Genomic DNA, 27,236 nt, shown 5'->3' on the forward strand with positions numbered 1-27,236 from the left:
GACGCATACAAAACCACACACACAAGCACGCACATTGTTTTTATATTTCTGTGCTTCTAAAACTGTGCAGTGAAATGAGAAAGAAGTGTTTTGAAACCCCGGGATTTTACAAAGACGCCTGCATGTGTAGAAAGTAAATAATAATTTGCTCCTCACACATACACACACATGCACAGAAAGAGGAACACACCCAGGACCGAAGTTAAAAACGCGCGCACACACACACACTCTCTCAGAGAAACACCCCCCCACCCACCAGCTCTGGCCAAAGCTCAGCTCTCCGCCCAGGACTGGTCCTGCAGCTCCCAGAGCCGGGGAGCAGGGTGAGCTGAGTGAGAGACTGCAGTGCTGTCTACATGGAGAGCCCCACGGGGTAAGGCAGAGTCTCCCCCGCCTGGTCCCGGGAGGGGAGCTGCAGCAATGAGCCAGCCCGAGGAGATACACCGGGAGAACCGGCCGAGACTGCACCGGGACTCACTGTCCCGGGAGCTCCACCCCCACTCCCACCCCAGGGACCCCCACCCCAGGGACCCCCACCCCAGAGACTCCCACCCCAGGGACCCCCACCCCAGAGACCCCCACCCCAGGGACCCCTATCCCATAGACCCCCATCCCAGGGACCCCCACCCCAGGGACCCCCATCCCAGGGACCCCTATCCCATAGACCCCCACCCCAGGGACCCCCATCCCAGAGACCCCCACCCCAGGGACCCCCATCCCAGGGACCCCCACCCCAGGGACCCCCATCCCAGAGACCCCCATCCCAGGGACCCCCACCCCATAGACCCCCATCCCAGGGACCCCAGAGACCCCCATCCCCAGGACCTCAGCCCCAGGGACCCCAATGCAATGAAGCCCCACCCCCGGGACCCGGAGCCCCGCTCGTTCCTGCACAGCCTGCGGACCCTGTTCGACATCCTGGACCAGGAGGGTCGGGGCTCGGTCGAGCTGCGGGAGATAGAGAGCCGCTGGCCGGGGGAAGGCCGGAGGGAAGCGGCGCTACCTCCCGGACTGATGGGCTGCCTCCGGAGAGCAGCAGCGCCGAGCGGGAGGCTCACCTTCCCCCGGCTCCTGGACGGTATCAGGGCAGCCCTGCAGCAGGAAGCCGGCAGCCCGGAGCCGGACAGTGTCCCGGGCAGCTCCCGGTACCAACAACCCGGGGAGAGCCAGAGAGAAACCCCCGCGGGAGGCAACAGGAGCTGGGCAGCAGCAGCAGGTCAGTGCCTCTTCATTAAAACTCAGCAACTACAGACCCTTTAACCACTGAAGAGCACAGACTGCAACATCAGGCTGGAATCGCCTTAATTCATAAATCTGAGACAGAGAGAAGGCACTCGGTGCAGTGTATATGTGTCAGTTTATCTATATATTCAATACATAAGTCTGAGCCAAGGAGAAATCTTGTTTACAGTATGTTTATGTCTTAACACGTTTTTATTTACAGATCTGAGTCAATAAGAAGATGTTTGGTGTACTGTGTGTGTGTGTATGTGCACCAATTCATCTATATATACATAGAATAGTACAGCACAGTATAGTACAGGCCCTTCAGCCCTCAATGTTGTGCTGACCTTTTATCCTACTCTAAGATCAGACCAACCTACATACCCCTCATTGCAATATCATCCATGCGCCTACTTAAGAATCGCTGAAATGTTCCTAATGTATCCCACTCTCCTCCCACTGCTGGTAGAGCATTCTATGCACCCACCACTCTCTGAGTAAAGAACCTCCCTCTGCCATCTCCCCGAAACCTTCCCCCAATTACCTTAAAATTATGCTCCCTTGTGATGGACATTTCTGCCCTGGGAAAAGAAATCTCTGGCCATCCACTCTATCTGTGCCTCTCAACATTTTGTACACCTTTATCAAGTCACCTCTTAGGAGAAAGTGAGGACTGCAGATGCTGGAGATCAGAGCTGAAAATGTGTTGCTGGAAAAGCGCAGCAGGTCAGGCAGCATCCAAGGAGCAGGAGACTCGACGTTTCAGGCATGAGCCCTTCTTCAGGAATGTCTGTCAGTCTATCAATATTTTTAACACTTTTTAATTTATTGTGTTGAGTCAAGGAGAAAGTATTCAGGTGTGTGTGTGTGCGCGTCTGTGTGTGCGCGTCTGTGTGTGCGTGTTTGTGTCTGTGTGTGTGTGTCTGTGTGTGTGCCTGTCTCTGTGTGTCTGTGTGTGTGTCTGTGTTTGTATGTGTGTGTTTGTGTGTGTCTGTGTGTGTGTGTGTGTGTGTCTGTGTGTGTGTGTGTGTGGGTGTCTGTGTTTGTGTGTGTGTGTCTGTGTGTGTGTGTGTGTGGGTGTCTGTTTGTGTGTGTGTATTTGTGTGTGTGTCTGTGTGTGTGTGTTTGTGTGTGTGTATGTCTGTGTATTTGTATGTGTCTGTGTGTTTGTGTGTGTGTGTGTCTGTTTGTGTGTGAATGTGTGTGTGTCAGTTCATCAATATATTTAACACTTCTTCATTCGTACATCTGAGACAGTGAGAAGGAACTTGATATACAGCGTGTATATGTCAGAGTCGGAAAGTGTGGGACTGGAAAAGCATAGCAGGTCAGGCAGCATTTGAGGAGCAGGAGAGTCTATGTTTCAGGTATAAGCAATGACCCACATCAATTCAACACCTTGCCCAGCATCCTCTTCAGGGCAATTATTGATGGGCACTAAATGCCACCTTCTCAGTGATGCCCCCAACCCGATTCAGAGCTCACCACCAGGCCTTTAGTAGTAACCCCTGGGTTTCATGATTTGGAGATGCCGGTGTTGGACTGGGGTGTATCAAGTTAAAAATCACACAACACCAGGTTATAGTCCAACAGGTTTAATTGGAAGCACTAGCTTTTGGAGCGCTGCTCCAAACCACTTCATCAAACACTTGGAGTACTGAAAACTAGTGCTTCCAAATAAACCTGTTGGACTATAACCTGGTGTTGTGTGATTTCTTTTAACTTTATGCACCCCCGGGTTTGTCTGTCTTGTTAGAAATCTGCTTTCTCTTGATCTCACTACACTTTATCAACGTGTGTTGGAGATCGAAAACAAATCTTTGAGTTAAACCGACAGTGGGAAAGAAAGACAGAGACCACACTCAGTGATAACCTGCAGACAACATTGGCAGCTGGGATAGATTTTATCAGCATGATCTCAATCGTCCTAGCCAGAGTTGAGGATTTTTTTTTGTTTTACTTTATTCTTGATCCAAATCTCATTCGTTGCCATGTGTGTATGTGATACTCCCCTCCCCACAGCACGGTTCCTGCACCAAACACACTGCAAAGCATCTGCTCACCAACCCCCCCAACAACCCCCCATCTTCTCCTGGGGCCATACAAACATAGGAGTAGGACTGGGGCCATTCTGCCCTTTGAGCCTGCTCTGCCTTTCATGGCTGAGCTCTCTATGTTCCGAGTTGCATGTTCCTGCCTGCTCCCCCAACCGACTACCCCCCCGCCCTCTCCCTCACACAGACCAACCCATCTCCAACTGTAAGATATTCAATGTCCCGACACATACCCCCACCCTCTGAGGCAGAGAGCTCCACACCCACACACAGCCATCTGAGAGAACACCATTCTCCTTGTCCCTGTCCTGGGGCGGGGGGGGGGGGGGGGTTGACCTCTACTTTTGTACCAGTGGCGCCCCCTCCAGCCCCTAGTTCTGGACTGACCCCCAAGAGGAAATCATCCCTTTTTCCACATCCTCACCCAGCCCAGGACCTTATACACTTCAATCCAATCACCGCTCACTCTCTACACTCCCAGGGGTCAAGAGCCCAGTCTGTCCAACTTTTTCCTCATCAGACAACCTACTCGGTCCAATCTGAGAAATCTCCTGTGAACCACCTCCTTAAACAGGGAGAGCAAAACAGCAGAGGGTTCGAGACGTAGTCTTACCCATGGAACTGTAACATAACATCTTGACTTTGAGAGATTAGATTAGATTCTGTGCAGTATGGAAACAGGCCCTTCGGCCCAACAAGTCCACACCGACCCTCTTAAGAGTAACTTCCCCTACCCTATATTTACCCCTGACTAATGCACCTAACACTATGGGCAATTTAGCATGGCCAATGCACCATAACTTGCACATTTTTGGACAGTGGGAGGAAACCGGAGGAAACCCACACAGACACGGGGAGAATGTGCAAACTCTACACAGACAGTCACCCGAGGTGGGAATTGAACCCGGGTCCCTGACGCTGTGAGGCAGCAGTGCTAACTACTGAACCACCGTGCCGCCCCATCCTAGAATTCTAGGATGGTACAATTACAACATTTAGTCATCGAGTCATTGAGATGTACAGCACGGAACCAAACCATTCGGTCCAACTCATCCATGCCGACCAGATATCCCAACCCAATCTAGTCCCGCCTGCCAGCACCCAGTCCATATCCCTCCAAACCTTTTAAAAGGCATTTGGATGGATATATAAATAGGAAGGGTTTTGAGCGATATGAGCCAAATGCAGGCAAATGGGACTAGATTAGGTTTGGATAATGGTCGATATCGATGAATTGGACCAAAGGCTTCCATGCTGTATGACTCCCAGCCCATATTAGCCTCTCCCCAGAACAGTCCAATCCATCACCTTCCTCTTTCCCTTCCCCATAGCCCTACAGATTTATTTGGCTCAAGTGCCCATTCAATTTCCATTATAAATCCCCCTTCCTTCCAGGTTAGAAACTGGATTTGGTGCAAAACCAGCATTGCACCTGTTCTTATCCGTGCGTTCCCCCTGGATGAGTTGAATCATTAGCTGTCCTTTGAGGTTTTGCTATATCCCTCCTGTCATCCCATTCTGAGTTTCAACTGACATATACACACTGTACACCAAGTTCCTTCTGTCTCTCTCTGGTCAACTTAAGCATTGACCCTCGGTTTTATGACTCCCCATTGCTCACAGAGGCCTGGAACAACCTCACCCTTTATAAATTCAGGCCATTCTTGGATTGATCAACTGCACCGTAACTCCCTCCCTGCTCTCTGATGGAAGAAAAAACAGGAGACAGCTGCTGTTTCGAATTGGACTGGGTCCAAGGTGGAGCTGTGCGCCTGTGCACGGGTGAACAATGTATGTCAAAGCTTCTGGGCCACTGGTGAATGACTCTGACACTCGGCTCCTCACAACAGGGACAGCTCTCTCTCCACCTCCCCCCAGGGACTGAAGTCATTCGGTGTGAACCATTCGCATCTGTCTGTGTGCTTGTCAGAGAGATTAGGCAGAAAGGAACAAAGAGCAAGACAGGAAGGAAGGGAGGGAGAGAACAGGAGCGATGTGTGGGGGAGAGAGAGAGACAAACAAAGAGAGATTGGGAGATAGAGTGGGAGAAAGAAAGACAAAAAAAATGACAGATAAAGAGAAAGAAAGAGGCCAATAAAGTGAACAGGAAAAGCTAATCTGAGAGCTAATGGAGAAAGCAAGTGGGAACGAGTGAGTGAGTGAGTCACAGATGGATAGGGCATTATGGAAAAAAATGAACAAAATGCCAACCCCCTGTTCTCTGGCTGTTTTACTCCAGCATGAAACATTCATTTTGCGTTCTCACTTTGTCAGATCAGGAGACCTTTATTATTCATAAAGTGGTTTTCACTCACACTGTGTCAAATTCCTCTTGTCTGCCTTAGGTTTATTAATTTAAAAGTCTTTATTAAAATCCCTGCTGTCACTTTACAAAACTGTTTCAGTGCTGAATACATTCGCCCTCTTATTTTCATTCACTCTCTAGCACGTTCTTTCCGTCAGACTTTGCTCAATTAATTAAAGAGTTTTTAAATTATTAAAATCTGACATTTAGACACTTTGTGCCCAGTCCCTGCAGTCTGTCACAGGGCTGTTTTGATGTTAAATATATGAAATAATCTGATGTTCAGACTGCTATGTGTTAACGTACTGCTTCAGTATTAAGTCATGGAATTTGACAATAGAAAAGGTACATTCGATCCATTGTGTCTGCACTCGCTCCTGAAAGAGCAAGCCAGCTTGTCCTATTCTCCAGTCCTATCTCCCTAGCCCTCTAAATTCATTACTCTCAAATATATCTCCAGCTCTTTTTTGAAACCTCCTATGGAGACCCCTTCCCACCATCTCCCAGGCAACAAAGATATTTCCCCTTGTCTCACTCGCAGTGAAAGCGAGCATGCCATCTGCCATCTTTACCACCCTACCCAAGATTGGAGAACTACGGACTTGAACCCCAAGATCCTTCAGTACATCAGTGCTGTTCTGGGTCCTGCCTTTAACTGTATACTTTTTCTTAACTTTTGATCTTTCAAAGTGCAGCACCTCACACTTGTCCGGATTAAATTCCATTTGCCATTTCTCTGCCCATAATTGCATTTGATCTATATCCCACTGTATGCTTTGACAACCTTCTACACTATCCACAACTCCACCATCTTTGTATCATCTGCAAACTTACTAACCCACCAAACTACATTTTCATCCAAGTCATTTATAAATGACAGAAGCAGCAGAGGTTCCAATACGGATCCGTGCGGAACACCACTAGTCACAGATTTCCAACTTTAAAAACACCCTTCCACCATTACCCTCTGCCATCTATGGGCAAGCCAATGTCAGTGTGGATCCCGTGCATTTTCTAGCTGAACCTACCATAAGGGACCTTGTTGAAAGCCTTACTAAAATCCTTGTACAGTTAAACAACACCCATCGTTCTACCCTTAGTCAGCTCCTCAAAACATTCAGTCAAGTTAGTATGACATGATCGGTCCTGCACAAAGCCATGCTGACTGTTTCTAATGAGGCCATGCCTCTCCAAATGTGTATAAACCCTACCCTGAAGAACTCCCTCCAATAGCTTCCCAATCACTGATGTGAGACTCGTCGGTTTGTGGTTTCCTGGATTATCCCTATTTCCTTCTTGAACAGAGCAACAACATTAGCTCTTTGCCAGTCCTCCAGGACCTCTCCACTGGCTAGCAAGGATACAGAGATCTTAGTCAAAGACAGGCCACTGAAGAAGGCTTTTGGCACACTGGTCTTCATCAGTCAGGGCATTGAGTATAGATTACAGTGTGGAAACAGGCCCTTCGGCCCAACAAGTCCACACTGACCCTCCGAAGAGCGACCCTCCCAGACCCATTCCCCTACATTTACCCCATTCACCTAACACTATGGGCAATTTAGCATGGCCAATTCACCTAACCTGCACATGTTTGGACTGTGGGAAGAAACCGGAGCACCCGAAGGAAACCCACGCAGACACGGGGAGAATGTACAAACTCCACACAGACAGTTGCCTGAAGTGGGAATTGAACCCGGGTCTCTGGCACTGTGAGGCAGAAGTGCTAACCACTGCACCACCGTGTCTCCCAGAAGTTGGGAAGTTATGCTGCAGTTGTACAGGATGTTGGTGAAGACACACTTGGGAGTATTGTGTTCAGTTTTGGTCACCTTGCTATAAGAAGAATGTGATTAAACTGGAAAGAGTGCAGAAGAAATTTACAAGGATGTTGCCAGGACTGAAGTCACTGCGTTACAGGGTGACGTTGGACAAGCTAGTATTTTTCTCTTTAGGAGACTGAGGGGGGACCTTATAGAGGTGTATAAGATCATGTGAGGCATGGATAGAATGAATGCACTCAGTCCTTTTCCCAGGGTAGGGGAATCAAGGACTAGAGGTAATCAATTTAAGGTTAGAGGGGAAAGAATAAAAGGGAACTTGAGTGCAACGTTTTTACACAGAGGGTGACACACATATGGAATGAGCTGCCAGTGGAAATGATTGAAATGGGTATCTGAACAACATTTAAAAGGCATTTGGACAAATACATGGTCAGGAGAGGTTTAGAAGGATATGGGCAAGGAAATAGATTTTTGTGCATGGACATTTTGGTCAGCATGGGCCAGTTTAGACTAAAGGGCTTGTTTCCATGCTGAAGGACTCCATGGCTCTATGACTCTGGATTAGTGAATGAACTGGACATCCTGTACATCCGTGGGCTGCATGGTGGCACAGTGGTTAGCACTGCTGCCTCACAGCGCCAGAGACCCAGGTTCAATTCATATTGAAGTGGATAGTGTGGAGTTTGCACATTCTCCCCGTGTCTGTGTGGGTTTCCTCCGGGTGCTCCAGCTTCCTTCCACAATCCAAAAATGCGCAGGTTAGGTGAATTGGCCATGCTAAATTGCCTGTAGTGTTAGGTGAAGGGGTAAATGTAGGGGAATGGGTCTGGGTGGGTTGCGCTTCGGCACGTTGGTGTGGACTTGTTTCCACACTGTAAGTAATCTAAGTATAAATACTGTTGCTGCAAGATTAGGTCAGAGACTGGGAATCCTGTCTTCTCATGCTTGTCCACCATCGACAAGGCACAACTCAGGAGCAGAATACTCCCCACTTGGCCTGGATGGGGGCAGTTCCAAAAACACTCAAGAAGCTCGACACCATCCAGGGACAAAGCATTCACTACCTCCACCCCCTGATGCTCAGTAACAGCAGTGTGTACCATCTACAAGATACCCTGCAGACACTCCCCAAACATCCCCTCCCTCCACCCCCTGATGCTCAGTAACAGCAGTGTGTACCATCTACAAGATATCCTGCAGAAACTCCCCAAACATCCCCTCCCTCCACCCCCCGACACTCAGTAACAGCAGTGTGTACCATCTACAAGATGCCCTGCAGAAACTCCCCAAACATCCCCTCCCTCCACCACACGACACTCAGTAATAGCAGTGTGTACCATCTACAAGATACCCTGCAGAAACTCACCAATGACCCTCAGACAGCACCTTCCAAACCCATGGCCACTTCCACCCAGAAGGACAAGGGGCAGCAGATACACGGGAACCCCACCCCCTGCAAGTTCCCCTCCGAGCCCCTCCCCATCCGGACTTGGAAATGTATCGGCCGTTCCTTCAGTGTGGCTGGGTCCCAATCCTGGAATTCCCTTCCTAAGGGACATTGTGGGTCTACCCACAGCACATGGACTGCAGCGGTTCAAGAAGGCAGCTCACCCCCCACCTTCTCAAGGGGGGACAACTAGGGACGGGACAGTAAATGCTGGGCCAAACAGTGATGAGCTCATCTTACGACAGGAATAATATCAGTGGGTAGTTTTGCACTCTCAAAGGGTGTTAGTGAATGTGATGGGGCTGAAACTGAAAACCCGTGAGCTGAGTTACTTGGATAAAACTATGATTCAGGAAACGACAAACCCCAGGGAGATCTCTTTAATTTGTTTTCCTGTTTCCTGAGCTGAGATCTTTCACAGGCAGACCAGGGTCACACATGCCCCCACCTTGTCCCCCGTCACTGACTGCCCAGTATCAGGGGCCCAGATCTACTGGAAACTCTATAACTTTGGTCACTTCACACAAAAGCAAAAACCTTTCGTCACTCCCCCTCCCCCCCACAATGGACAACCAGGACCTTCAATCACAACCTTGAGGAAACATTACCTTTCCAGGGATCCTCCAGGAACGTTCCTTGGGCCAGCTGGAAACAGTGACTTCAGACCACATGCAGAACTTCCTGTGTCTCGGCAGCCGGCTTTCCCAAGGGATGACCATGAATGAAGACGAGCAGCACTGTGCCTGCTCTGGCTTCTTCAGACAACAGGGCCCCCTGGAAATCAGCTAAGGGCCTGCTCCCTCAGGCTGATTGCTGAGCCATGCTCCTCTACTGTGGTGAAACCTGGACTGTCCGCTCACAACACATTCCGATCCTGGAGAGCTTCCACTGCTGAGGCCTGAATTGAAACCTCATCAGATGGAGAGATTGCCAGACCAACGTGACCATCCCCAGAAAGTTGCATCTATCTGTATCAAAGCCCTGCTCATCTGGAATCAATGGACAGGCCATTGCATCTGTAGGCCTGAAACCCACCTCCATCAGGAGGGTCTCTCCCAGCAAGGTCTTCTCTCCCAGAAGGTTCCTCCTTTCCCAGCAAGTTCCTCCTCTTTCAGCAGGTTTCTTCTCTCCCAGTAGGTTTAGATTAGATTAGATTTAGATTAGATTACTTACAGTGTGGAAACAGGCCCTTCAGCCCAACAAGTCCACACCGAGCCACCAAAGAGCAACCCACCCAGACCCATTCCCTTACAATTACCCTTTCACCTTACACTACGGGCAATTTAGCATGGCCAATTCACCTAACCTGCACATTTTGGACTGTGGGAGGAAACCGGAGCACCCAAAGGAAACCCATGCAGACACGGGGAGAATATGCAAACTCCACACAGTCAGTCGCCTGAGGCGGGAACTGAATCCAGGTTTCTCTTCTCCCAGCAGGTTTTTCCTCTCCCAGCAGGTTTTTCCTCTCCCAGCAGGCTCCTCCTGTCCCAGTAGGCTCCTTCTCTCCAAGCATGTTTCCTCTGTCCCAGCAAGTTCCTCCGCTCCCAGCAGGAAAGTGCAGCCAAACAGCAAGGGGAAGGGTTGTGCTCAATGTTGACTGAAAACGTGGCAGTGTTGCTATCCCTGACTGGGAGGAGAAAATTGCTGATCGTTCAGTGTGGCCTCCCACTCTAACAAAGACACCTCAAGGCTCAGCAGCTCAACCACAAGGGAGAGTGGTGACAGCAGAGGACAGAGCTGCCCATTCCATTTGCCTGTGTGATAACTTGCCCCCACGTGTTGGAGAATGTATGGAGCCAACACTGAGCACCCTGACTCTGCTGAAGGCCCATCCAGGCTGACACGCACCATCCTCAAACCTGAGCCCCCCCCCCCCCAGCAGCAACGGTTCCCTGTCTGTCCACACTGCTCAAGAATCATAGTCAGGGTACCACTTGATATTTTTATTCCATTTAACTTTCAATGATACCGATCATGAGACTGTGTTTCTGAACTGGTTTGACCCTGATCTGAGCTGGTGTTGCAAATAAAGCGAGCATGATATTGACTGGAAGCAGTTGATATCCCCGACATTGTTTCCAGATAGTTTGTGATGAGCTTATCGTCTTTGTAGAAGTAACTTGCACCGATGTGTCTGCCTGGTGGAACATCAGGACCACCTTAACGTAGCGTGCAGCCAATGAAATTCTTTGGATTATGCACTCATTGCTGTTGGAAACATGGTAACCCATTAGCAGACAAACACCAATGAAACTGTCAACAAATTGAGAGATAAACATTGACCAGGATGAACACTTTGATGTGGGAATTTGCCCCTCTGCTGTAGATAGCAGACAGGACATCGGTTTAAGGTCTGATCTGAATGAGAGCATCTCTGAGTGCGCAGCACTGAGTCTGTCAGTATTACAGACTTGCAGGCTCAATTATCAATAGGCATGGACAATGTGCGCAGCTTTGAGACCTGTTTGGCATTGTTAATAAGAGCTGATTTCTCTGTCCACCACCCTGGATATTTCCAGCAGACGGGTCGGATGAGGTACAAAGTTTCCCACTTCCCTGTCCTCTGGGCCTGGTCCCACCCAACTGTCGGACCCCCTCACCATTGCGATGTTGCAACCCTCTGCCTGGGCAAATGACCTCTGTCGGACTATGCCGCCAGCAGCTGCAGGTGAAGGGAGACTGGAACATGGGCCGGATAGTTTTCATTCCTGAGTTTACGGGCAGGCAGACCACATTTGGAGTATTGTGCACAGTTTTGGACCCTATATCTCAGGAAGGATGTACTGGCCCTGGAGCGGGTTCACAGGATGTTCATGAGAATGGTCCCATATGAGGAAAGTTTGAGGACTCTGGGTCTATACTCAATGGAGTTTAGAAGGATGAGGGGGGATGTAACATACAGGATACTGAATAGCCTGGACAGAGTCAATGTTGGGAAGATATTTCCATTGGGAGGAGAGACTGGGACCCAAGGGCACAGCCTTAGAGTAAAGGGAAGGCCTTTTAAAATGGAGATAAGGAGAAACATCTGCAGTGGTTTCCATGCAATTCTGGTCTCCTTCCTGTCAGAAAGATGTTGTGAAACTTGAAAGGGTTCAGAAAAGATTTACAAGGATGTTGCCAGGGTTGGAGGATTTGAGCTATAGGGAGAGGCTGAACAGGCTGGGACTGTTTTCCCTGGAGCATCAGAGGTTGAGGGGTGACCTTATAGAGGTTTATAAAATCATGAGGGGCATGGATAGGGTAAATAGACAAAGTCTTTTCCCTGGGGTGGTGGAGTCCAGAACTAGAGGGTATAGGTTTAGGGTGAGAGGGGAAAGATATAAAAGAGACCTAAGGGGCAACTTTTTCATACAGAGGGTGGTACGTGTATGGAATGAGCTGCCAGAGGAAGTGGTGGAGGCTGGTACAATTACAACATTTAAGAGGCATTTGGATGGGTATATGAATAGGAAGAGTTTGAGGGATATGGGCCGGGTGCTGGCAGGTGGGACTAGATTGGATTGGGATATCTGGTCGGCATGGACGGGTTGGACCGAAGGGTCTGTTTCCATGCTGTACATCTCTATGACTCTATAGTGAATCTATGGAATTGATTGCCAAGGAAGGCTGTGAAGGCCAGCTCATGAGTGTATTTAAGACGGAGATAGATAGGTTCTTGGATATCAAGAGGATCAAGGGTTACAGGGAGAAAGCGGGAGAATGGGGTTGAGAACCTTATCAGCCATGATTGAATGGCTGAACAGACGTGATGGGCTGAACGGCCTAATTTCTGCTCCTATGTCTTCTGCCTCATGGTCAAAATACCAGGAAAGAAGGGTCATAGGACCTGAAATGTTAACTCTGCTTTCTCTCTCTCCTGCCAGACCTGTTACGTTTCTGCAGTGGTTTCTGGGTTTTTTTTTCTTGAGGCTTGGCCTGAGCAGCTGTGCTAGGTCAGGGCTCCCTCTGTCCTGCTCTGCTCAAAGGTTGGAAGTTCAACTCCCCCTCAGAGTGACGGAGGACCTGAAACTGGATGCTGAGGTGTTGCGCTGAGTGAGCCATCGTGCCTCAGCCAATCCATTGCTGCTCTCACCCCATGTCTACCCCACTGTTCAACAGGTTTCCCTGAGGCAAGGTCAGATGTTGGTGACCTCTTCACTTCTCAAGACATTACCCATTGCTCCCAGCTGCCTGGAAGCACGGTGGAGACTGGTCCAGTCGAGCCGTTTGGGCGGGGTGGGGGTGTGCCATTGGATTATGTGGATAGAAATGGTGAGCAGGGATATGGGGAAAAAAGGCACGAGGTGATAGAAGCAGTGAAGGTGCGATGGGCTGAATGGCCACCTTCAGTAACAATTCTGTGTAAGTCCATTGGACCTTGCGATTGAAAGTTGTTGGCGTGCATTACTTAAGAGTTGCTTGTCAGAGTGAGGGAATGAAGCGAGGGCACAGTGCTTCATCAGTTAGGGCAGGTTCAGCCGAACCCTCACCCTTCAACTAAGGGGCGGCACAGTGGTTAGCACTGCTGTCTCACAGCACTAGGGGCCCAGGTTCGATCTCACTCTTGGGCGACTGTCTGTGTGGAGTTTGCACATTCTCCTCGTGTCTGTGTGGGTTTCCTCCGGGTGCTCCGGTTTCCTCCCACAGTCCAAAGATGTGCAGATCAGGTGAATTGGCCATGCTAAATTGCCCACAGTGTTAGGTGCATTAGTTAGAGGGATATAGGTCTGGGTGGGTTACTCTTCGGTGGGTCGGTGTGGACTGGTTGGGCCGAAGGGCCTGTTTCCACACTGTAGGGAATCTAATAATCTAAACTAAGCTACTTAAATCTAAACTACTTAAATCACCCACCATGAAGGTGGAGGTATTGACTGTGGAACCATGGACATCTCAGAGTGAGGTGGCGATGATGCAAGGACATTCTGGGATCCTGAGAAGGTTAATGCGGTGATCTGGCCAGAGTTTCCAAGTATCAAGATAGATCGATGTGCGAAACTGCAGTGTTTCTGTTGTCTGGGAGGAGGGAGCAATATAGAACATAGAACATAGAATATTACAGCGCAGTACAGGCCCTTTGGCCCTCGATGTTGCGCCGCCCTGTCGTACTAATCTGAAACCCATCCCACCTACACTATTCCATGTATGTCCATATGCCTGTCCAATGACGACTTAAATGCACTTAAACTTGGCGAATCTACTACCATTGCTGGGAAAGCATTCCATACCCTTACTACTCTCTGAGTAGAGATTGGAGCCAGTCACAGCGGGAGTGCTATTGGTTATCATCGAACCCCTACAGTGCAGACCGAAGCTGTTCAGCTCATCGATACAGCACTGACCCTCCAAAGGGCATCTCACCTCATTACCTCTTAACTCCCATGGTTAATCCATCCCATCTGCACATTCCTGGACACCACGGGGCTACACTTACACTGCTCTGGAAGTTTGGAAATCTGCCCCACAGATGGTGATTGATGCTCGGTCTGTTAATTTGAGTGAGCCAATGCCATTGCATGGTACGGGGCAGAGTCAGGTTTATGCAGAGAGATCTTGCATTAGCCAAACACGAGCAAACAACTTCAAACTGCTCATTGGCCTTACTTAAAAGGCATCAGGATGGGTACAATAATAGGAAGGGTTCAGAGGGTCATGGGCCAAGTGCTGGCAAACAGGACCAGATTAAATTCAGATATCTGGCCAGCATACACGAGTTGGACTGAAGGGTCTGTTTCTGTGCTTTATATCTCTGTGACTATGCTGTTCATCTCTTGCACTAACAATCCAGCTCAATACTTCCTGCTGCTGCACAAATAGAGAAGTATTCTCTGTTTCCCCTCCCACAGCGCCCGTGGGCTCGCTGAATGAAAATATCAGCCAAAAACTATATTGGTGCCAGATAACGTCTGTTTACAGAGGTGGATCCACGCCCAAAAGAAACTGGATCGAAAAACCTCAAACAAACTTGGCTTTTTGAAATCTTCACAAGTAACAGGAAAGGTCACTTTCCCAACATCATTTCAGAGTGTGGGTCAACATGTACCCCCAGGGGAATGGTTAAAGGACAGTGTCTGACCCACTGTCCCAGCCAGTCCCAGAGGGAGGGGGGAAAGGACAGTGTCTGACCCACTCTCCCAGCCAGTCCCAAAGGAAGGGGGGAAAGGACAGAGTCTAACCCACTGTGTCCCCCAGTCCGGGGCCAAGCAGGGAGGTGGGGGATGGAAGGACATTGCCAGTCTGTGTTACCTCCTCCCTTCCACCTTTTCAGCAGGTAGAGTGGATCACCCTGTCATTAGCTTTGCAGACAGCGTGGTGTTAGAACTGCTGTCAGTGTGTCAACTGACTTTTATCTGTCCTTGCCCATCCCAAAATCGGAATGAAGTGTTTTTTTTTAAGGAAGGGTTTCTGTCGAAACTGGCACCTTTCCCAGCCATGGCCGTGTGCCAACACGAACACACAGTTTTCCGCCCAACACCTTTAAGTCCCATCGAAGGCTTGTGCACCTTTGAATGTTTTTCGGGTACACTTCCTGGTGAAGTCCCAGCACTTAGTGAGGCTGTACACTGCAGCTGCCTCCAGACAGCTGATGGCTAAAAGGGAAATGGCTCTCTGTAGCTGGTGGTAAGGCTCTTGCTGAACTCAGGGAGACAGATAGCAGGGTGACTGAGCTGACTGGGGCTGTTCGAAGGGAGCTGTGAAACTTAATCTCCACTCCTTCCCTGCCACACCTACACAGCCCCCTCGACAGCAACCAGCCCTCTCAGCTCTTCAGTCAAAGTGAAAGATTCAGTCAAATCTCTGACAGAAGGGATTCATTTTTACCATTAACTCACGGGGTGTTAGTGACACTGGCCGGGCCAATATTTATAGCCCAGCACTAGCTGCCCAGAGTCAACAGTTAAGAGTGAAGCACTTTGCTGTGAGTCTGGACTCATGTGTAGGCCAGGCCAGGTAAGGATGGCCGATTTCCCTCCCTAAAGGACATGAGTGAACCAGATGGGTTTTTCCTGGCAATCGATAATGGATCCATAAGGTAAAGGCGTGGGCTGTGTGGCCCATTGAGCTTGCTCAGCCTTTCAATAAGATCATGGCTGACCTTTTCATGGCCTCAGCTCCACTTACGCACTCGTTCACCCGTACCCTTAATTCCTTTACTGTTCCAACAATCTATCTATCTTTGCCTTAAAAACCTTCAGTGCAGTAAGCCTCAACTACTTCCCTGGGCAGGGAATCCCACAGATTCACAACCCTGTGGGTGGGAGAAGTTCCTCCTCAGCTCAGTCTGAAATTGGCAGATGGTCCACTTCACTCCTGACTCTTTTTACTGAATTCAGACTATGCTCCCTGCCCATGGCAGGATTTGAACCTGAGTCCCCAGGTCATCAGCTGAGTTTCTGGGTTAGTCATCCAGCAATAATGCCACTCGGCCATCACCTTCTCCCCTGAAGGCCTGTGGTAGAAGGTAATGAAATAGGAGAAGCCCTTGTCACATTTGATCCTTGCAAGATTTCATCTCCGTGATCCTTTTTGCTTTATTATTTTTTTAAAACGCCCCCCCCCACACTCCCGCCTAACTGCGGTAGTGCTTTTTTATGCCCCCAGCACCCATGTTGTGTGTGTGCAGGTGTGAGATATAGTGAGAGACACAAGGTGCATGAATCTCTATTTAACTTCCACCCCCAGGAAGAAAAGGAACACCCGAGTGGCCAGTGACAAGCAGTGCCCTTCACATCAAAGGGTAATGCTGTGTGATCAACCAGTGAAGGGGAGGGTAGGGATTAAATCAAAATAGAGTTGGAGGGGGAAATAATGCACTCACCTCTCCCTGAACAACTCCAGGGTGTTGATGGAGACCTCTCCTTCTCCAAGGACACCCGGGCTCTAAGGTAACCGCGGAAGAGGGGCAGGCAGTCGGCCCTAACCACCCCCTCCACGGCCCGCTGCTTGGGCCTGTTTAGGGCCAGTTTGGCCAGGTCCTTTTTGCTTTATTCATTCACGGGACATGAGTGTCACATGTAGGGCTCAATGTTGATTGCCTAGAGAGCAGTTAAGAGTGAACTATGTTGCAGTTGGTCAGGAGTCACGTGCAGTTCAGCCCAGGTGAGGATGGGAGCTTCTGATCCCTGAAATGAACTGGATGAACCAGGTGGGTTTGCCCACCCCCCCCCCCCCCCCCACCAAAACCCTTGGCGATTCATGGGTCATGGTGAAGGCCCTTCATTCCCAATCGTTATTGAATCCCAATTCTGCTGTCTGCCGTGGCAGGATTGGAAGCCAGGTGCCTAGAACATTCCCTGGGAGTCTGCATTAACAGACTGGCATGGCCAACATCACCGACCCCACTTTGCAGATGTGAGCAGGACGTTGAACAACAGGAGGGGTTGAGTCAAGGGAGACAGGGGCAAGCACAGAACTGTGGGAAATAGAATGACAGTGTGTGACACCGTGTGCAGTGTGTATACAGTGCCGTGTCCCTCCCTGACAGTGAGTGACACCGTGAGCAGTGTGTATACAGTGACGTGTCCCTGCCTGACAGTGTGTGACACCGTGTGCAGTGTGTATACAGTGACGTGTCCCTGCCTGACAGTGTGTGACAACGTGTGCAGTGTGTATACAGTGCAGTGTCCCTGCCTGAAAGTGTGTGACACCGTGTGCAGTGTGTATACAGTGCAGTGTCCCTCCCTGACAGTGTGTGACACCATGTGCAGTGTGTATACAGTGCCGTGTCCCTGCCTGAAAGTGTGTGACACCGTGTGCAGTGTGTATACAGTGCAGTGTCCCTCCCTGACAGTGTGTGACACCGTGTGCAGTGTGTATACAGTGCCGTGTCCCTCCCTGACAGTGAGTGACACCGTGAGCAGTGTGTATACAGTGACGTGTCCCTCCCTGACAGTGTGTGACACCGTGTGCAGTGTGTATACAGTGACGTGTCCCTGCCTGACAGTGTGTGACAACGTGTGCAGTGTGTATACAGTGCAGTGTCCCTGCCTGAAAGTGTGTGACACCGTGTGCAGTGTGTATACAGTGCAGTGTCCCTCCCTGACAGTGTGTGACACCATGTGCAGTGTGTATACAGTGCCGTGTCCCTCCCTGACAGTGTGTGACACCATGTGCAGTGTGTATACAGTGCCGTGTCCCTCCCTGACAGTGAGTGACACCGTGTGCAGTGTGTATACAGTGCCGTGTCCCTCCCTGACAGTGTGTGACACCGTGTGCAGTGTGTATACAGTGCAGTGTCCCTCCCTGACAGTGTGTGACACCGTGTGCAGTGTGTATACAGTGCAGTGTCCCTCCCTGACAGTGTGTGACACCGTGAGCAGTGTTTACATAGTGCTGTGTCCCTACCTGACAGTGAGTCTGCTGGGGATATTTGAGGTATGGAATTGCCAATCTCTCGGTCATGATTAGCACTGATGCCTCACAGCGCTACGGACCCAGGTTCGATTCCTGCCTCTAGCGACTCTCTGTGTGGGGTTTGTACATTCTCCCTGTGTCTGTATGGGTTTTCTCCCACAATCCATCGATGTGTTGGTTTTTTCAATTTGCTCTGCTAAATCACCCATCATACTAGGTGCATTAGTCAGGGGTAAACCTAGGGTAGGGAAATGGGTCTGGCTGGGTTACTCTTTGGAGGGTCGGTGTGAACCTTTTGAGCTGTCGGGCCTGTTTCCATACTGTAGGGAGTCTAAAAAAGCAGTTTGCCTCATAACCTGTAATATACTTTGCCATTTTAAATAAACCGACCCACAGAGTTAGTCAATCCCTGATCAACTTCAGAAAGTGACAGCAATGACACAGTTCGCACAATGGAATGGGATGGTATTCCTCCTGGTTGGGCAGGGAATGGGAGCTGGGGAAGCCTGGACTAACAGGGCTGAATGGCCTGCTTCTACACGGTAAGTTCTCTGTAAGACTTTAATTGAGAGAATTTCACTTCTATAACAAAGAAACACTCAAAGAACTGCAGGTGCTGGAAATCAGAATCAGAAACAGTAATTGCCAGAGAAGCTCAATGCGTCCTCAGCATCTGTGGAGAGAAATCAGAATTAACACTTCGGGTCCTGGGAATCTTCATCAGAGTTGTCATTTCAGGATGGTCATTCTTCAGAACTTCATTTCTGTAGCTCTTTTTGTACTGAAGGAAGGGTCAAATTGTCCTGCAGCCAATGATCTCAAAGGCACTCCCTCTATGTCTCTCATACAGCAGAGCTCACAACAGGGCCGTGACCAGAAGCAGGTAATCCACTGTGGAATCCATCGATTAGACCCACTAGCTTCTGACTCAGTGACATGGGGGCTCTTCACAGAGCCAGGGTTGTCAAATGATTTAGATGTGAGCATAAGAGGTATAGTTAGTAAGTTTGCAGATGAAGCCAAAATTGGAGGTGTAGTGGACAGCAAAGACGGTTACCTCATATTACAACAGGATCTTGACGAGATGGGCCAATGGGCTGAGAAGTGGCAGATGGAGTTTAATTCAGATAAATGTGAGGTGCTGCATTTTGGGAAAGCAAATCTTAGCAGGACTTATACACTTAATGTTAAGGTCCTAGGGAGTGTTGCTGAACAAAGAGACCTTGGAGTGCAGGTTCATATCTCCTTGAAAGTGGAGTCGCAGATAGATAGGTTGGTGAATAAGGAGTTTGGTATGCTTTCCTTATTGGTCAGAGTTTTGAGTACAGGAGTTGGGAGGTCATGTTGCGGCTGGACAGGACATTGGTTAGGCCACTGTTGGAATATTGCATGCAATTCTGGTCTCCTTCCTATTGGAAAGATGTTGTGAAACTTGAAAGTGTTCAGAAAAGATTTGCAAGAATGTTGCCAGGGTTGGAGGATTTGAGCTACAGGGAGGGGCTGAACAGGCTGGGGCTGTTTTCCCTGGAGCGTCGGAGGCTGAGGGGTGACCTTATCGAGGTTTACAAAATTATGAGGGGCATGGATAGGGTAAATAGACAAAATCTTTTCCCTGAGGTCGGGGAGTCCAGGACTAGAGGGCATAGGTTTAGGGTGAGAGGGTAAAGACATAAGAGACCTACGGGGGCAACTATTTCACACAGAGGGTGGTACGTGTGTGGACTGAGCTGTCAGACGAAGTGGTGGAGGCTGGTACAATTACAACATTTAAAAGGCATCTGGATGGGTATATGAATAGGAAGGGTTTGGAGGGATATGGGCCAGGTGCTGGCAGGTGGGACTAGATTGGGTTGAGATATCTGTTCTGCATGGACGGGTTGGACCGAAGGGTCTGTTTCTGTGCTGTACATCTCTATGACTGTATGACCCCATCGAAGGACGATGGCCCTAACCCGGAGAGTTGCTCACAGACATCATGTGAGGCATCCTGAGCAATCCTCTATATATCTGCTTAGCCAGAATTTTGGGTTTGAGCCCAGTAGAACGATAATCCACTCCTATCCAGGACCACGTACTTCCTGGCCCACAGGTCCATTTCACTTTTATACAGCTGGGCGATTTTGTCTGTGCCAATGACTGTGAATCGGGTCAGGAGAAGGCCACTCAGCCACTTTAGCTAGTTCTACCCCTTCATTGAACTCTGCATTCCTGCTTTTGCTGCACATCCCCTTTTTGGTTTACAGAAATTGATTCATCTCCGGCTTTAATGGCCTAGTGTCATTTAGCCTGTGTTTCAGGATATGGGCTTCACTGGCCACACCAGCGTTTCTTGTTTGCTCATGGCTGTCCGTGTTGGATCTGTCCACAGGCTATTTGGCCAAGGGAGGCCTCGCAAATAAATCTGTCCCTAATTGTCCTGCAGACGTTGCCACAGCATCGACTGCAGATTATTCCAAATGTCTTACGTTTTGATGAAGGTCAGTTGACCTGAAACGTTAACTCCGATCTCTCTCCACAGATGCTGCCAGACCTGCTGAGCTTTTCCAGCAACTTCTGATTTCCAGCACCCACAGATCTTTGTGTTTTTATTTTGAAACGCAAACCCTTTCAGACTTTTATTCTTGAACCAGCACAGATGGTTTGTCCCCCTGTTTACCCTCTTGGTCCCCTTGATTGGTTTGATGTATCTTTCCTGGGCTGTGGGTCTCAGTCACATTTCTTACCCAGAGGGGTGCCCTGCTCCCAGAGTGGGGTTTGAACCCACAATGTCGGGAGAGGGTGACGGCTGCCCATTGAGCCACAGCTGTCGCTGTTATCCTGCACTCACAGAGCTGAAACCTTTGAAGCCTGATGATGCCCACAGAGTGAGGGCAGCTTTGCGGAGATTGGGAGCTGTGCCCACCCGAGACTTGAGCTGCCACTTTATTTCCTCTCCTCTGCCCTCCCCTGCTGCCCCCAGCTGATAGCTGCAGACTTTCAGACCCTGGGAAGATTAGAGAGCTCCAGCTCAGCCTCATCTGAGAGGCCTCCCTTGGCCAAATAGCCTGTGGACATATCCAATGTGATCAGCCATTTGGAGGACGGTAAAGTCAGGAGGTGGGGCACAGTGCCTCTCACCAGATCCCACCGGCGTTTTCAACAGAAGGGCATGTTTCTGTTAAAATTGCCCAACTCTCCCCATACCTTCCCCCGTAACCCCTCCCCCCTCCACTAATAGATTTCCCAAATCCCCTCCTCACCCCCCCACCCCGACTACAACGGTGGATTTAGATTGAGGATGGGATCAGGCTAGAGCATGAATGAAGATTGATTTTGATTGGGCCATTAATGTTTAATAAAAGCACCCCATTGATTTGCTGGTCAGGCAAAGAGGTCATTCAGTGCAGGGAAGGGGGAGGGGATGCACTTCGGTGGGAAGGATATTGGGAGACAATATAAAATGGTGGGGGGGGCAATTATAAAGAGGGTGGGGCAGGAGCTGGGGGGAAATGTGCACCGATCATTGAAGGTGGTGGGACAGGTAGAGGGGGCAGTGAATAAAGCACACAGTGTCCTCGGGTTTATTAACAGGGACACAGAGTCCAAGAGCAAGGGGCTGATGCTGAACGTGTCCCAGCCCCTTGTTAGACCCCAGCTGGAGTACTGTGTCCAGGTGTGGGCCCCACATTATCGGAAAGATGGGGAACACGTCGGAAAGAGAGGGCATGAGCGATTTACAAGAACGGATCCAGGGATGGGGAAAGGTCAGCGATGAGGAGAGATTAAAGAGGGTGGGAGTGTTCTCTCTGGGAGAGAAGGGGCTGGGAGAGGGAGATCTGAGAGAGGTTTTCAAAATCCCGAGTGGGGAGGGGGCCTGGACAGAGGGGAGAGGGAGAAGCTGTTCCCACTCGGAAAAGGAACAGGAACGAGAGGGGGGTAGATTTAAAGGGATGTACAAATGGAGGGAGGGTGAAGTGAGGGAGAGAGTTTCTCACCCAGTGGGTAGTGAGGGTGTGGAATGTACTGCCTGGGAATGGAGGGAGGGGGGAGGCAGGTTCAACTGAGGCATTCCAGAGGGACAGAGGAGAGAAATGGGGGGGGGTGGGGATAGGGGTGGGAAGGGCAGGAGAGTGGCAGGCATGAATGGCCTCCTGTGCTGTCCCAAACCTGTGATTCAGGGTCGATTTCCCGATGGATGGAGGCTTCTTTGTCAAGAGACCACTTGCACCATGAGGATTCTTGGAAAAGGTGGGTTTGATTTTGAAGGAAGTGGGAAGTTTGTCTGGGTGTGATAATTTATTCACCCACCCCACCGCACCCCACCCCACCCCACCCCACCCCACCCCACCCCACCCCACCCCACCCGTAACTGCAGAAGGCCCAGGGTGTGATTAGATTAGATTCCCCACGGTATGGAAACAGGCCCTTCAGCCCAACAAGTCCATACCAACCCTCCGAAAAGTAACCCACCCAGACCCATTCCCCCATATTTGACCTCTGACTAATGCACCTAACATTATGGGCAATTTAGCATGGCCAATTCACCTGACCTGCACATCTTTGGACTGTGGGAGGAAACCGGAGCACCCAGAGGAAACCCACGCAGACACGGGGAGAATGTGCAAACTCCCCATAGACAGTCACCTGAGGCTGGAATCGAACTGGGATCCCTGGTGCTGTGAGGCAGCAGTGCTAACCACTGAGCCACCATGCCACCCTAGGGTGGTGGGCTGATTGAAGAGGAATCTTGAGTCGGATGAGGCTGGACCCAGTCGATGGCCCATAGGCCACAGTAGGCAGCTCTCTGGGGACCTGGCTCCAAGGAATGGAGAAATCTGGAAACTCCTGTTTGGTTTCTTTCCTTTTGGATTAAACTTCTCTTTTAGTTTAACCCCCTGTGTGCTCTGGTGCTGATTTCTCACTGGGAAGTGTATGCGTCAGTGCTGTGATTATGAGCTGGCTATTCAGCCAGCGGAAGCAGATGGTTTCAGACCAGGAGTAGGCCACTCGGCCTCTTGATTCAGTAACAGCATGGCTGATCTGATCATTCTCTGTTACCACCTTCCCCACCCCGTAAACATTAACCTCCCCTCCTTCCTTGGCACGGTGTCTGCCCAGCCCCACCTTCAGGGACTCTGCTCCTGCCTCCTACCCAGGAAAGGGCTTTCCACAGACTGAGAGAAAACAGAAGTCTCCCTAAATCTGTTTTACATGTTTTAAACCTCTCAAGCTGACTCTACTAACTATTAATTAGATATTTTAATGTCATGTCCCAAATATTTATTGTCCCAATCCTGTCATAATAACACTTAACAGAGAAACCTGTTATATTACTTGTGTTATCCCATCTCACCATCGTGACCACTGAGCCTTAACCTTACTCTGCTAATTGATGTAAGAATGTTCCACTGTGGTAATCCCATCCACAGAGCACAGATTGCCAGTGGGCTTCACGTTTTAACCCTTTCCATGCTTTCATGTTCTTTATTTTCCATACCGGGAGACTCTCCAAATCAAACACCCCACTGAAGAAACCCCCAAACCCCTCTCAAAACCATTACAGCCCTTTGTCTATGAGCATGGGCCAATCCAGCAGAGGTCTGGGACTGGGCGATGCCCTCCCGGGGTTGGGGGGGCGGAATTGGCATCTGAAGAAAGGGAGGGTGGAGGCTTGGGGGTGGGTTGTGAGCATCTGGAAACCTGATGGCACACCTCCACCCAACACACAAGGGAGGAGTGTGGCATGGATGAACAAAATGCCAGAGTTCGGAAATTGGGAGATCATCTCTGATGGAGTTCTTTACCCATGCTCCTTATCGACAATAAAGATGGAGCACCTTTATTCCTTGTTAACTCTCCCCTTTCCTCTTCCGATTAGATCACAAGGGCCCGGGAATTGGCTGCTCCCGGAGCGTTGGCGCCTCCATGGTCCTAGGAGCCTTGAGGTGTAGCAACCAGGAAGACAATGGACTCAGGCAGCCCCCCATTTCCAATGGCGACCATGATAACATGGTGAGTGTGACCAAGCCTGGTCTCGGCTTGGGGGGGGTTTGGGGATAGTAACCATTCAATCAGAACGAGGAGATGCTGAGCTCCCTCAGACTGTTCCACCAATCAATGGGATCAGGGCATTGTTTTATTCAGTCACAGGATGAGTGTGCCTCTGGCCAGGCCAGCATTTACTGTCCATCCCTGGAGGACAGTCACCCCCATCTCTGTGGGTTCGGAGTCTCATATAGGCCAGACCAGGCTTGGTTGGGCAGTTTCCTTCCCTAAATGACATTAGTGAACCACATGGAGTTTTCCAATAATTGACATTGGATCCATGCTCATCATTAGACTCTCAATTTAGAAGTTACTTTTAATTGAATTCACATGGCGGGGATTTAAACCCAGGTCCCCAGAACATTCCTGGGTCTCTGGGTTAATAGTCCAGCGATAATACCACCACTAGGCCATTGTGTCCCCTGCTGACTGCCACCCTCAGTCCACTCACTTGCCTTAGCGAGTTTGTAGAAGATTTGTAGCTCAGGTTGAGGTTCTGGATGTAGGTTTGCTCACTGAGCTGGAAGGTTAATTTCCAGACATTTCGTCACCCTACTAGGTAACATCTTCAGTGAGTCTCCAGGTGAAGCACTGCTGCTGATTCCTGCTTTCTATTTATATATGTGTGTATATACATTATATTATATATATATTATATATATAAAATATATATTTATATGTGTGTGTATATATATATATGTGTGTATGTGTGTATATATATATATATATATATAAATATATATTTATATGTGTGTGTGTATATATATATATATATTTATATGTGTGTGTGTGTATATAAATATATATTTATATGTGTGTGAATATGTATATATAAATAGAAAGCAGGAGTCAGCAGCAGTGCTTCACTTGGCGGCCCACTGAAGATATTACCTAGTACGGTGATGAAACGTCTGAAAATGAACCTTCCAGCTCAGCGAGCAAACCTACATACAGACTCACTTGCCTTTTGTCCAATGGCTATGATGCACAGCTCCCCAGAGATGAGGGGTGGGTGAGGTGGGGCTGGAACCATGTGCGTGAATTTCACGTTGCCGACGTATTGGTGGGTTGTGGGATGGGGGCGGGGGGGGGGTGGAGCGCAACACAATGTGTCAGCCTGGAGAAGGGCTCGCCTTGGGAAACGATGCCGATAGAGCATGAGGCATTGGTCACTAACTCGAGGCCAGGCCTGATGAGGGAACGAGAGGCCTCGCAATTCATGGCGATTGTCAAGGACTGCGGTTGTCATGGTGATGAGCAGTGAGCTTGGCTACCGGCCTATCCAGAAAATTCGTTCAAATTTGTTTCAAGCTAGCCAGCACTGTGAAGGGGGTGAGCGAGTGGGTTAATTCACTTGGTATCTTCACGCTAATATTCACCATCTTTCAACTCCCAGCAGGTTTACCTACTCCCCATATCCTCCCTTACACAGGGCTGATTAAAACATTGTCCATCCCCACTCTGAACACTACAGATCACCCAGCCTACACTCTCAACCAGAAAGGTTTTCTGAGATTAATCCCTTACAGATTAGTGTGAAAGTCTGTTCTTGATTCACCTAATTTTAAGGTTGCGACCTTCAGTTTGTTTCTTATCAGAAGGAAATAGCATTTCCTTATCTATCCTATCGAAATCTTTATTTAATAATGGGATGTGGAGTCACTGGCTGGGCCCAGCATTTACTGCCCCCTGTCCCTAGTTGCCCCCTTGAGAAGGTGGGGGTGAGCTGCATTTCCTGCCCCTGTCCCTAGTTGCCCCCTTGAGAAGGTGGGGGTGAGCTGCATTTCCTGCCCCTGTCCCTAGTTGCCCCCCTTGAGAAGGAGGGGGTGAGCTGCATTTCCTGCCCCTGTCCCTAGTTGCCCCCCTTGAGAAGGAGGGGGTGAGCTGCATTTCCTGCCCCTGTCCCTAGTTGCCCCCCTTGAGAAGGAGGGGGTGAGCTGCATTTCCTGCCCCTGTCCCTAGTTGCCCCCCTTGAGAAGGTGGGGGTGAGCTGCATTTCCTGCCCCTGTCCCTAGTTGCCCCCCTTGAGAAGGAGGGGGTGAGCTGCCTTCTTGAACCGCTGCAGTCCATGTGTTGTGGGTAGACCCACAATGTGCCTTAGGGAGGGAATTCCAGGATTGGGCCCAGCCAGATTGAAGGAACGGCCGATATATTTCCAAGTCAGGATAGGAAGATGCTCAGAGGGGAACTTGCAGGGGGTGGGGTCCCCATGTATCTGCTGCCCCTTGTCCTTCTGGATGGAAGTGGCCGTGGGTTTGGAAGGTGCTGTCTGAGGGTCTTTGGGGAGTTTATGCAGGGTATCGTGTAGGTATCGTGGAAGTCCCTCCCTCAGGGACATTGTGGGTCTACCTGTAGCACATGGACTGCAGTGGTTCAAGAAGGCAGCTCACTGACTCCAGAGCAGTTAGTGATGGGCAAAGTAGTTGGAGCCACTTCCTTTGGAAATGCAGCGAAGAACTCCCGACCTCTCACTTCTGCTTTTGAGAGCTGTCTTTGCAGGAGACACACAGACAGACAGACACAGACAGACGCACACACTGACAGACACATACACACAGATGTGCACACAGACACAGACAGACGCACACATATACGCACAGACACACAGACACACACACACACACACATATACAGACACAGACAGACACACACACACACATACACACACACACACACACAGACAGACAGACAGACACAGACAGACGCACACACACACACAGACACACACACACACAGACACAGACAGACACACACACACACACACAGGCGCGCACACAGACACACACACAGAGACGGACACACAGACACACAGACACAGACACACACACAGACACACACAAACACAGACACACATGCAAACACACACAGACACTCACAGACACACACACAGACGCACATAGACACACACACAAACACACACACAGACACAGACAGATGCGCACACACACACACACACAAACACACACAAACACAGGCACACACAGACACACATGCAAACACACACAGATACTCACAGACACACACAGACACAGACACACACACAGACACTCACACAGACGCACACA

At 49.7% G+C, this 27,236-nt stretch overlaps 1 protein-coding gene across 2 annotated transcripts in view; it reads left to right on the forward strand.

The window, feature by feature from the left end:
- The first annotated feature begins 762 nt into the window (after positions 1 to 762).
- LOC140455172 (suppressor APC domain-containing protein 2-like) overlaps positions 763 to 27,236 on the forward strand; it is a 43,190-nt gene continuing 16,716 nt past the window's right edge. For both annotated transcript variants that reach the window (XM_072549875.1, XM_072549876.1), the window contains exons 1-2: positions 763 to 1,216; positions 24,005 to 24,138. In XM_072549875.1, coding sequence (XP_072405976.1) covers positions 850 to 1,216; positions 24,005 to 24,138 — 501 coding nt within the window. In that variant the 5' untranslated portion in view covers positions 763 to 849. The remainder of the gene's footprint in view (positions 1,217 to 24,004; positions 24,139 to 27,236) is intronic.

The sequence above is a fragment of the Chiloscyllium punctatum genome, chromosome 30 (assembly GCF_047496795.1).
Source record: "Chiloscyllium punctatum isolate Juve2018m chromosome 30, sChiPun1.3, whole genome shotgun sequence".
NCBI classification, from domain to species: domain Eukaryota; kingdom Metazoa; phylum Chordata; class Chondrichthyes; order Orectolobiformes; family Hemiscylliidae; genus Chiloscyllium; species Chiloscyllium punctatum.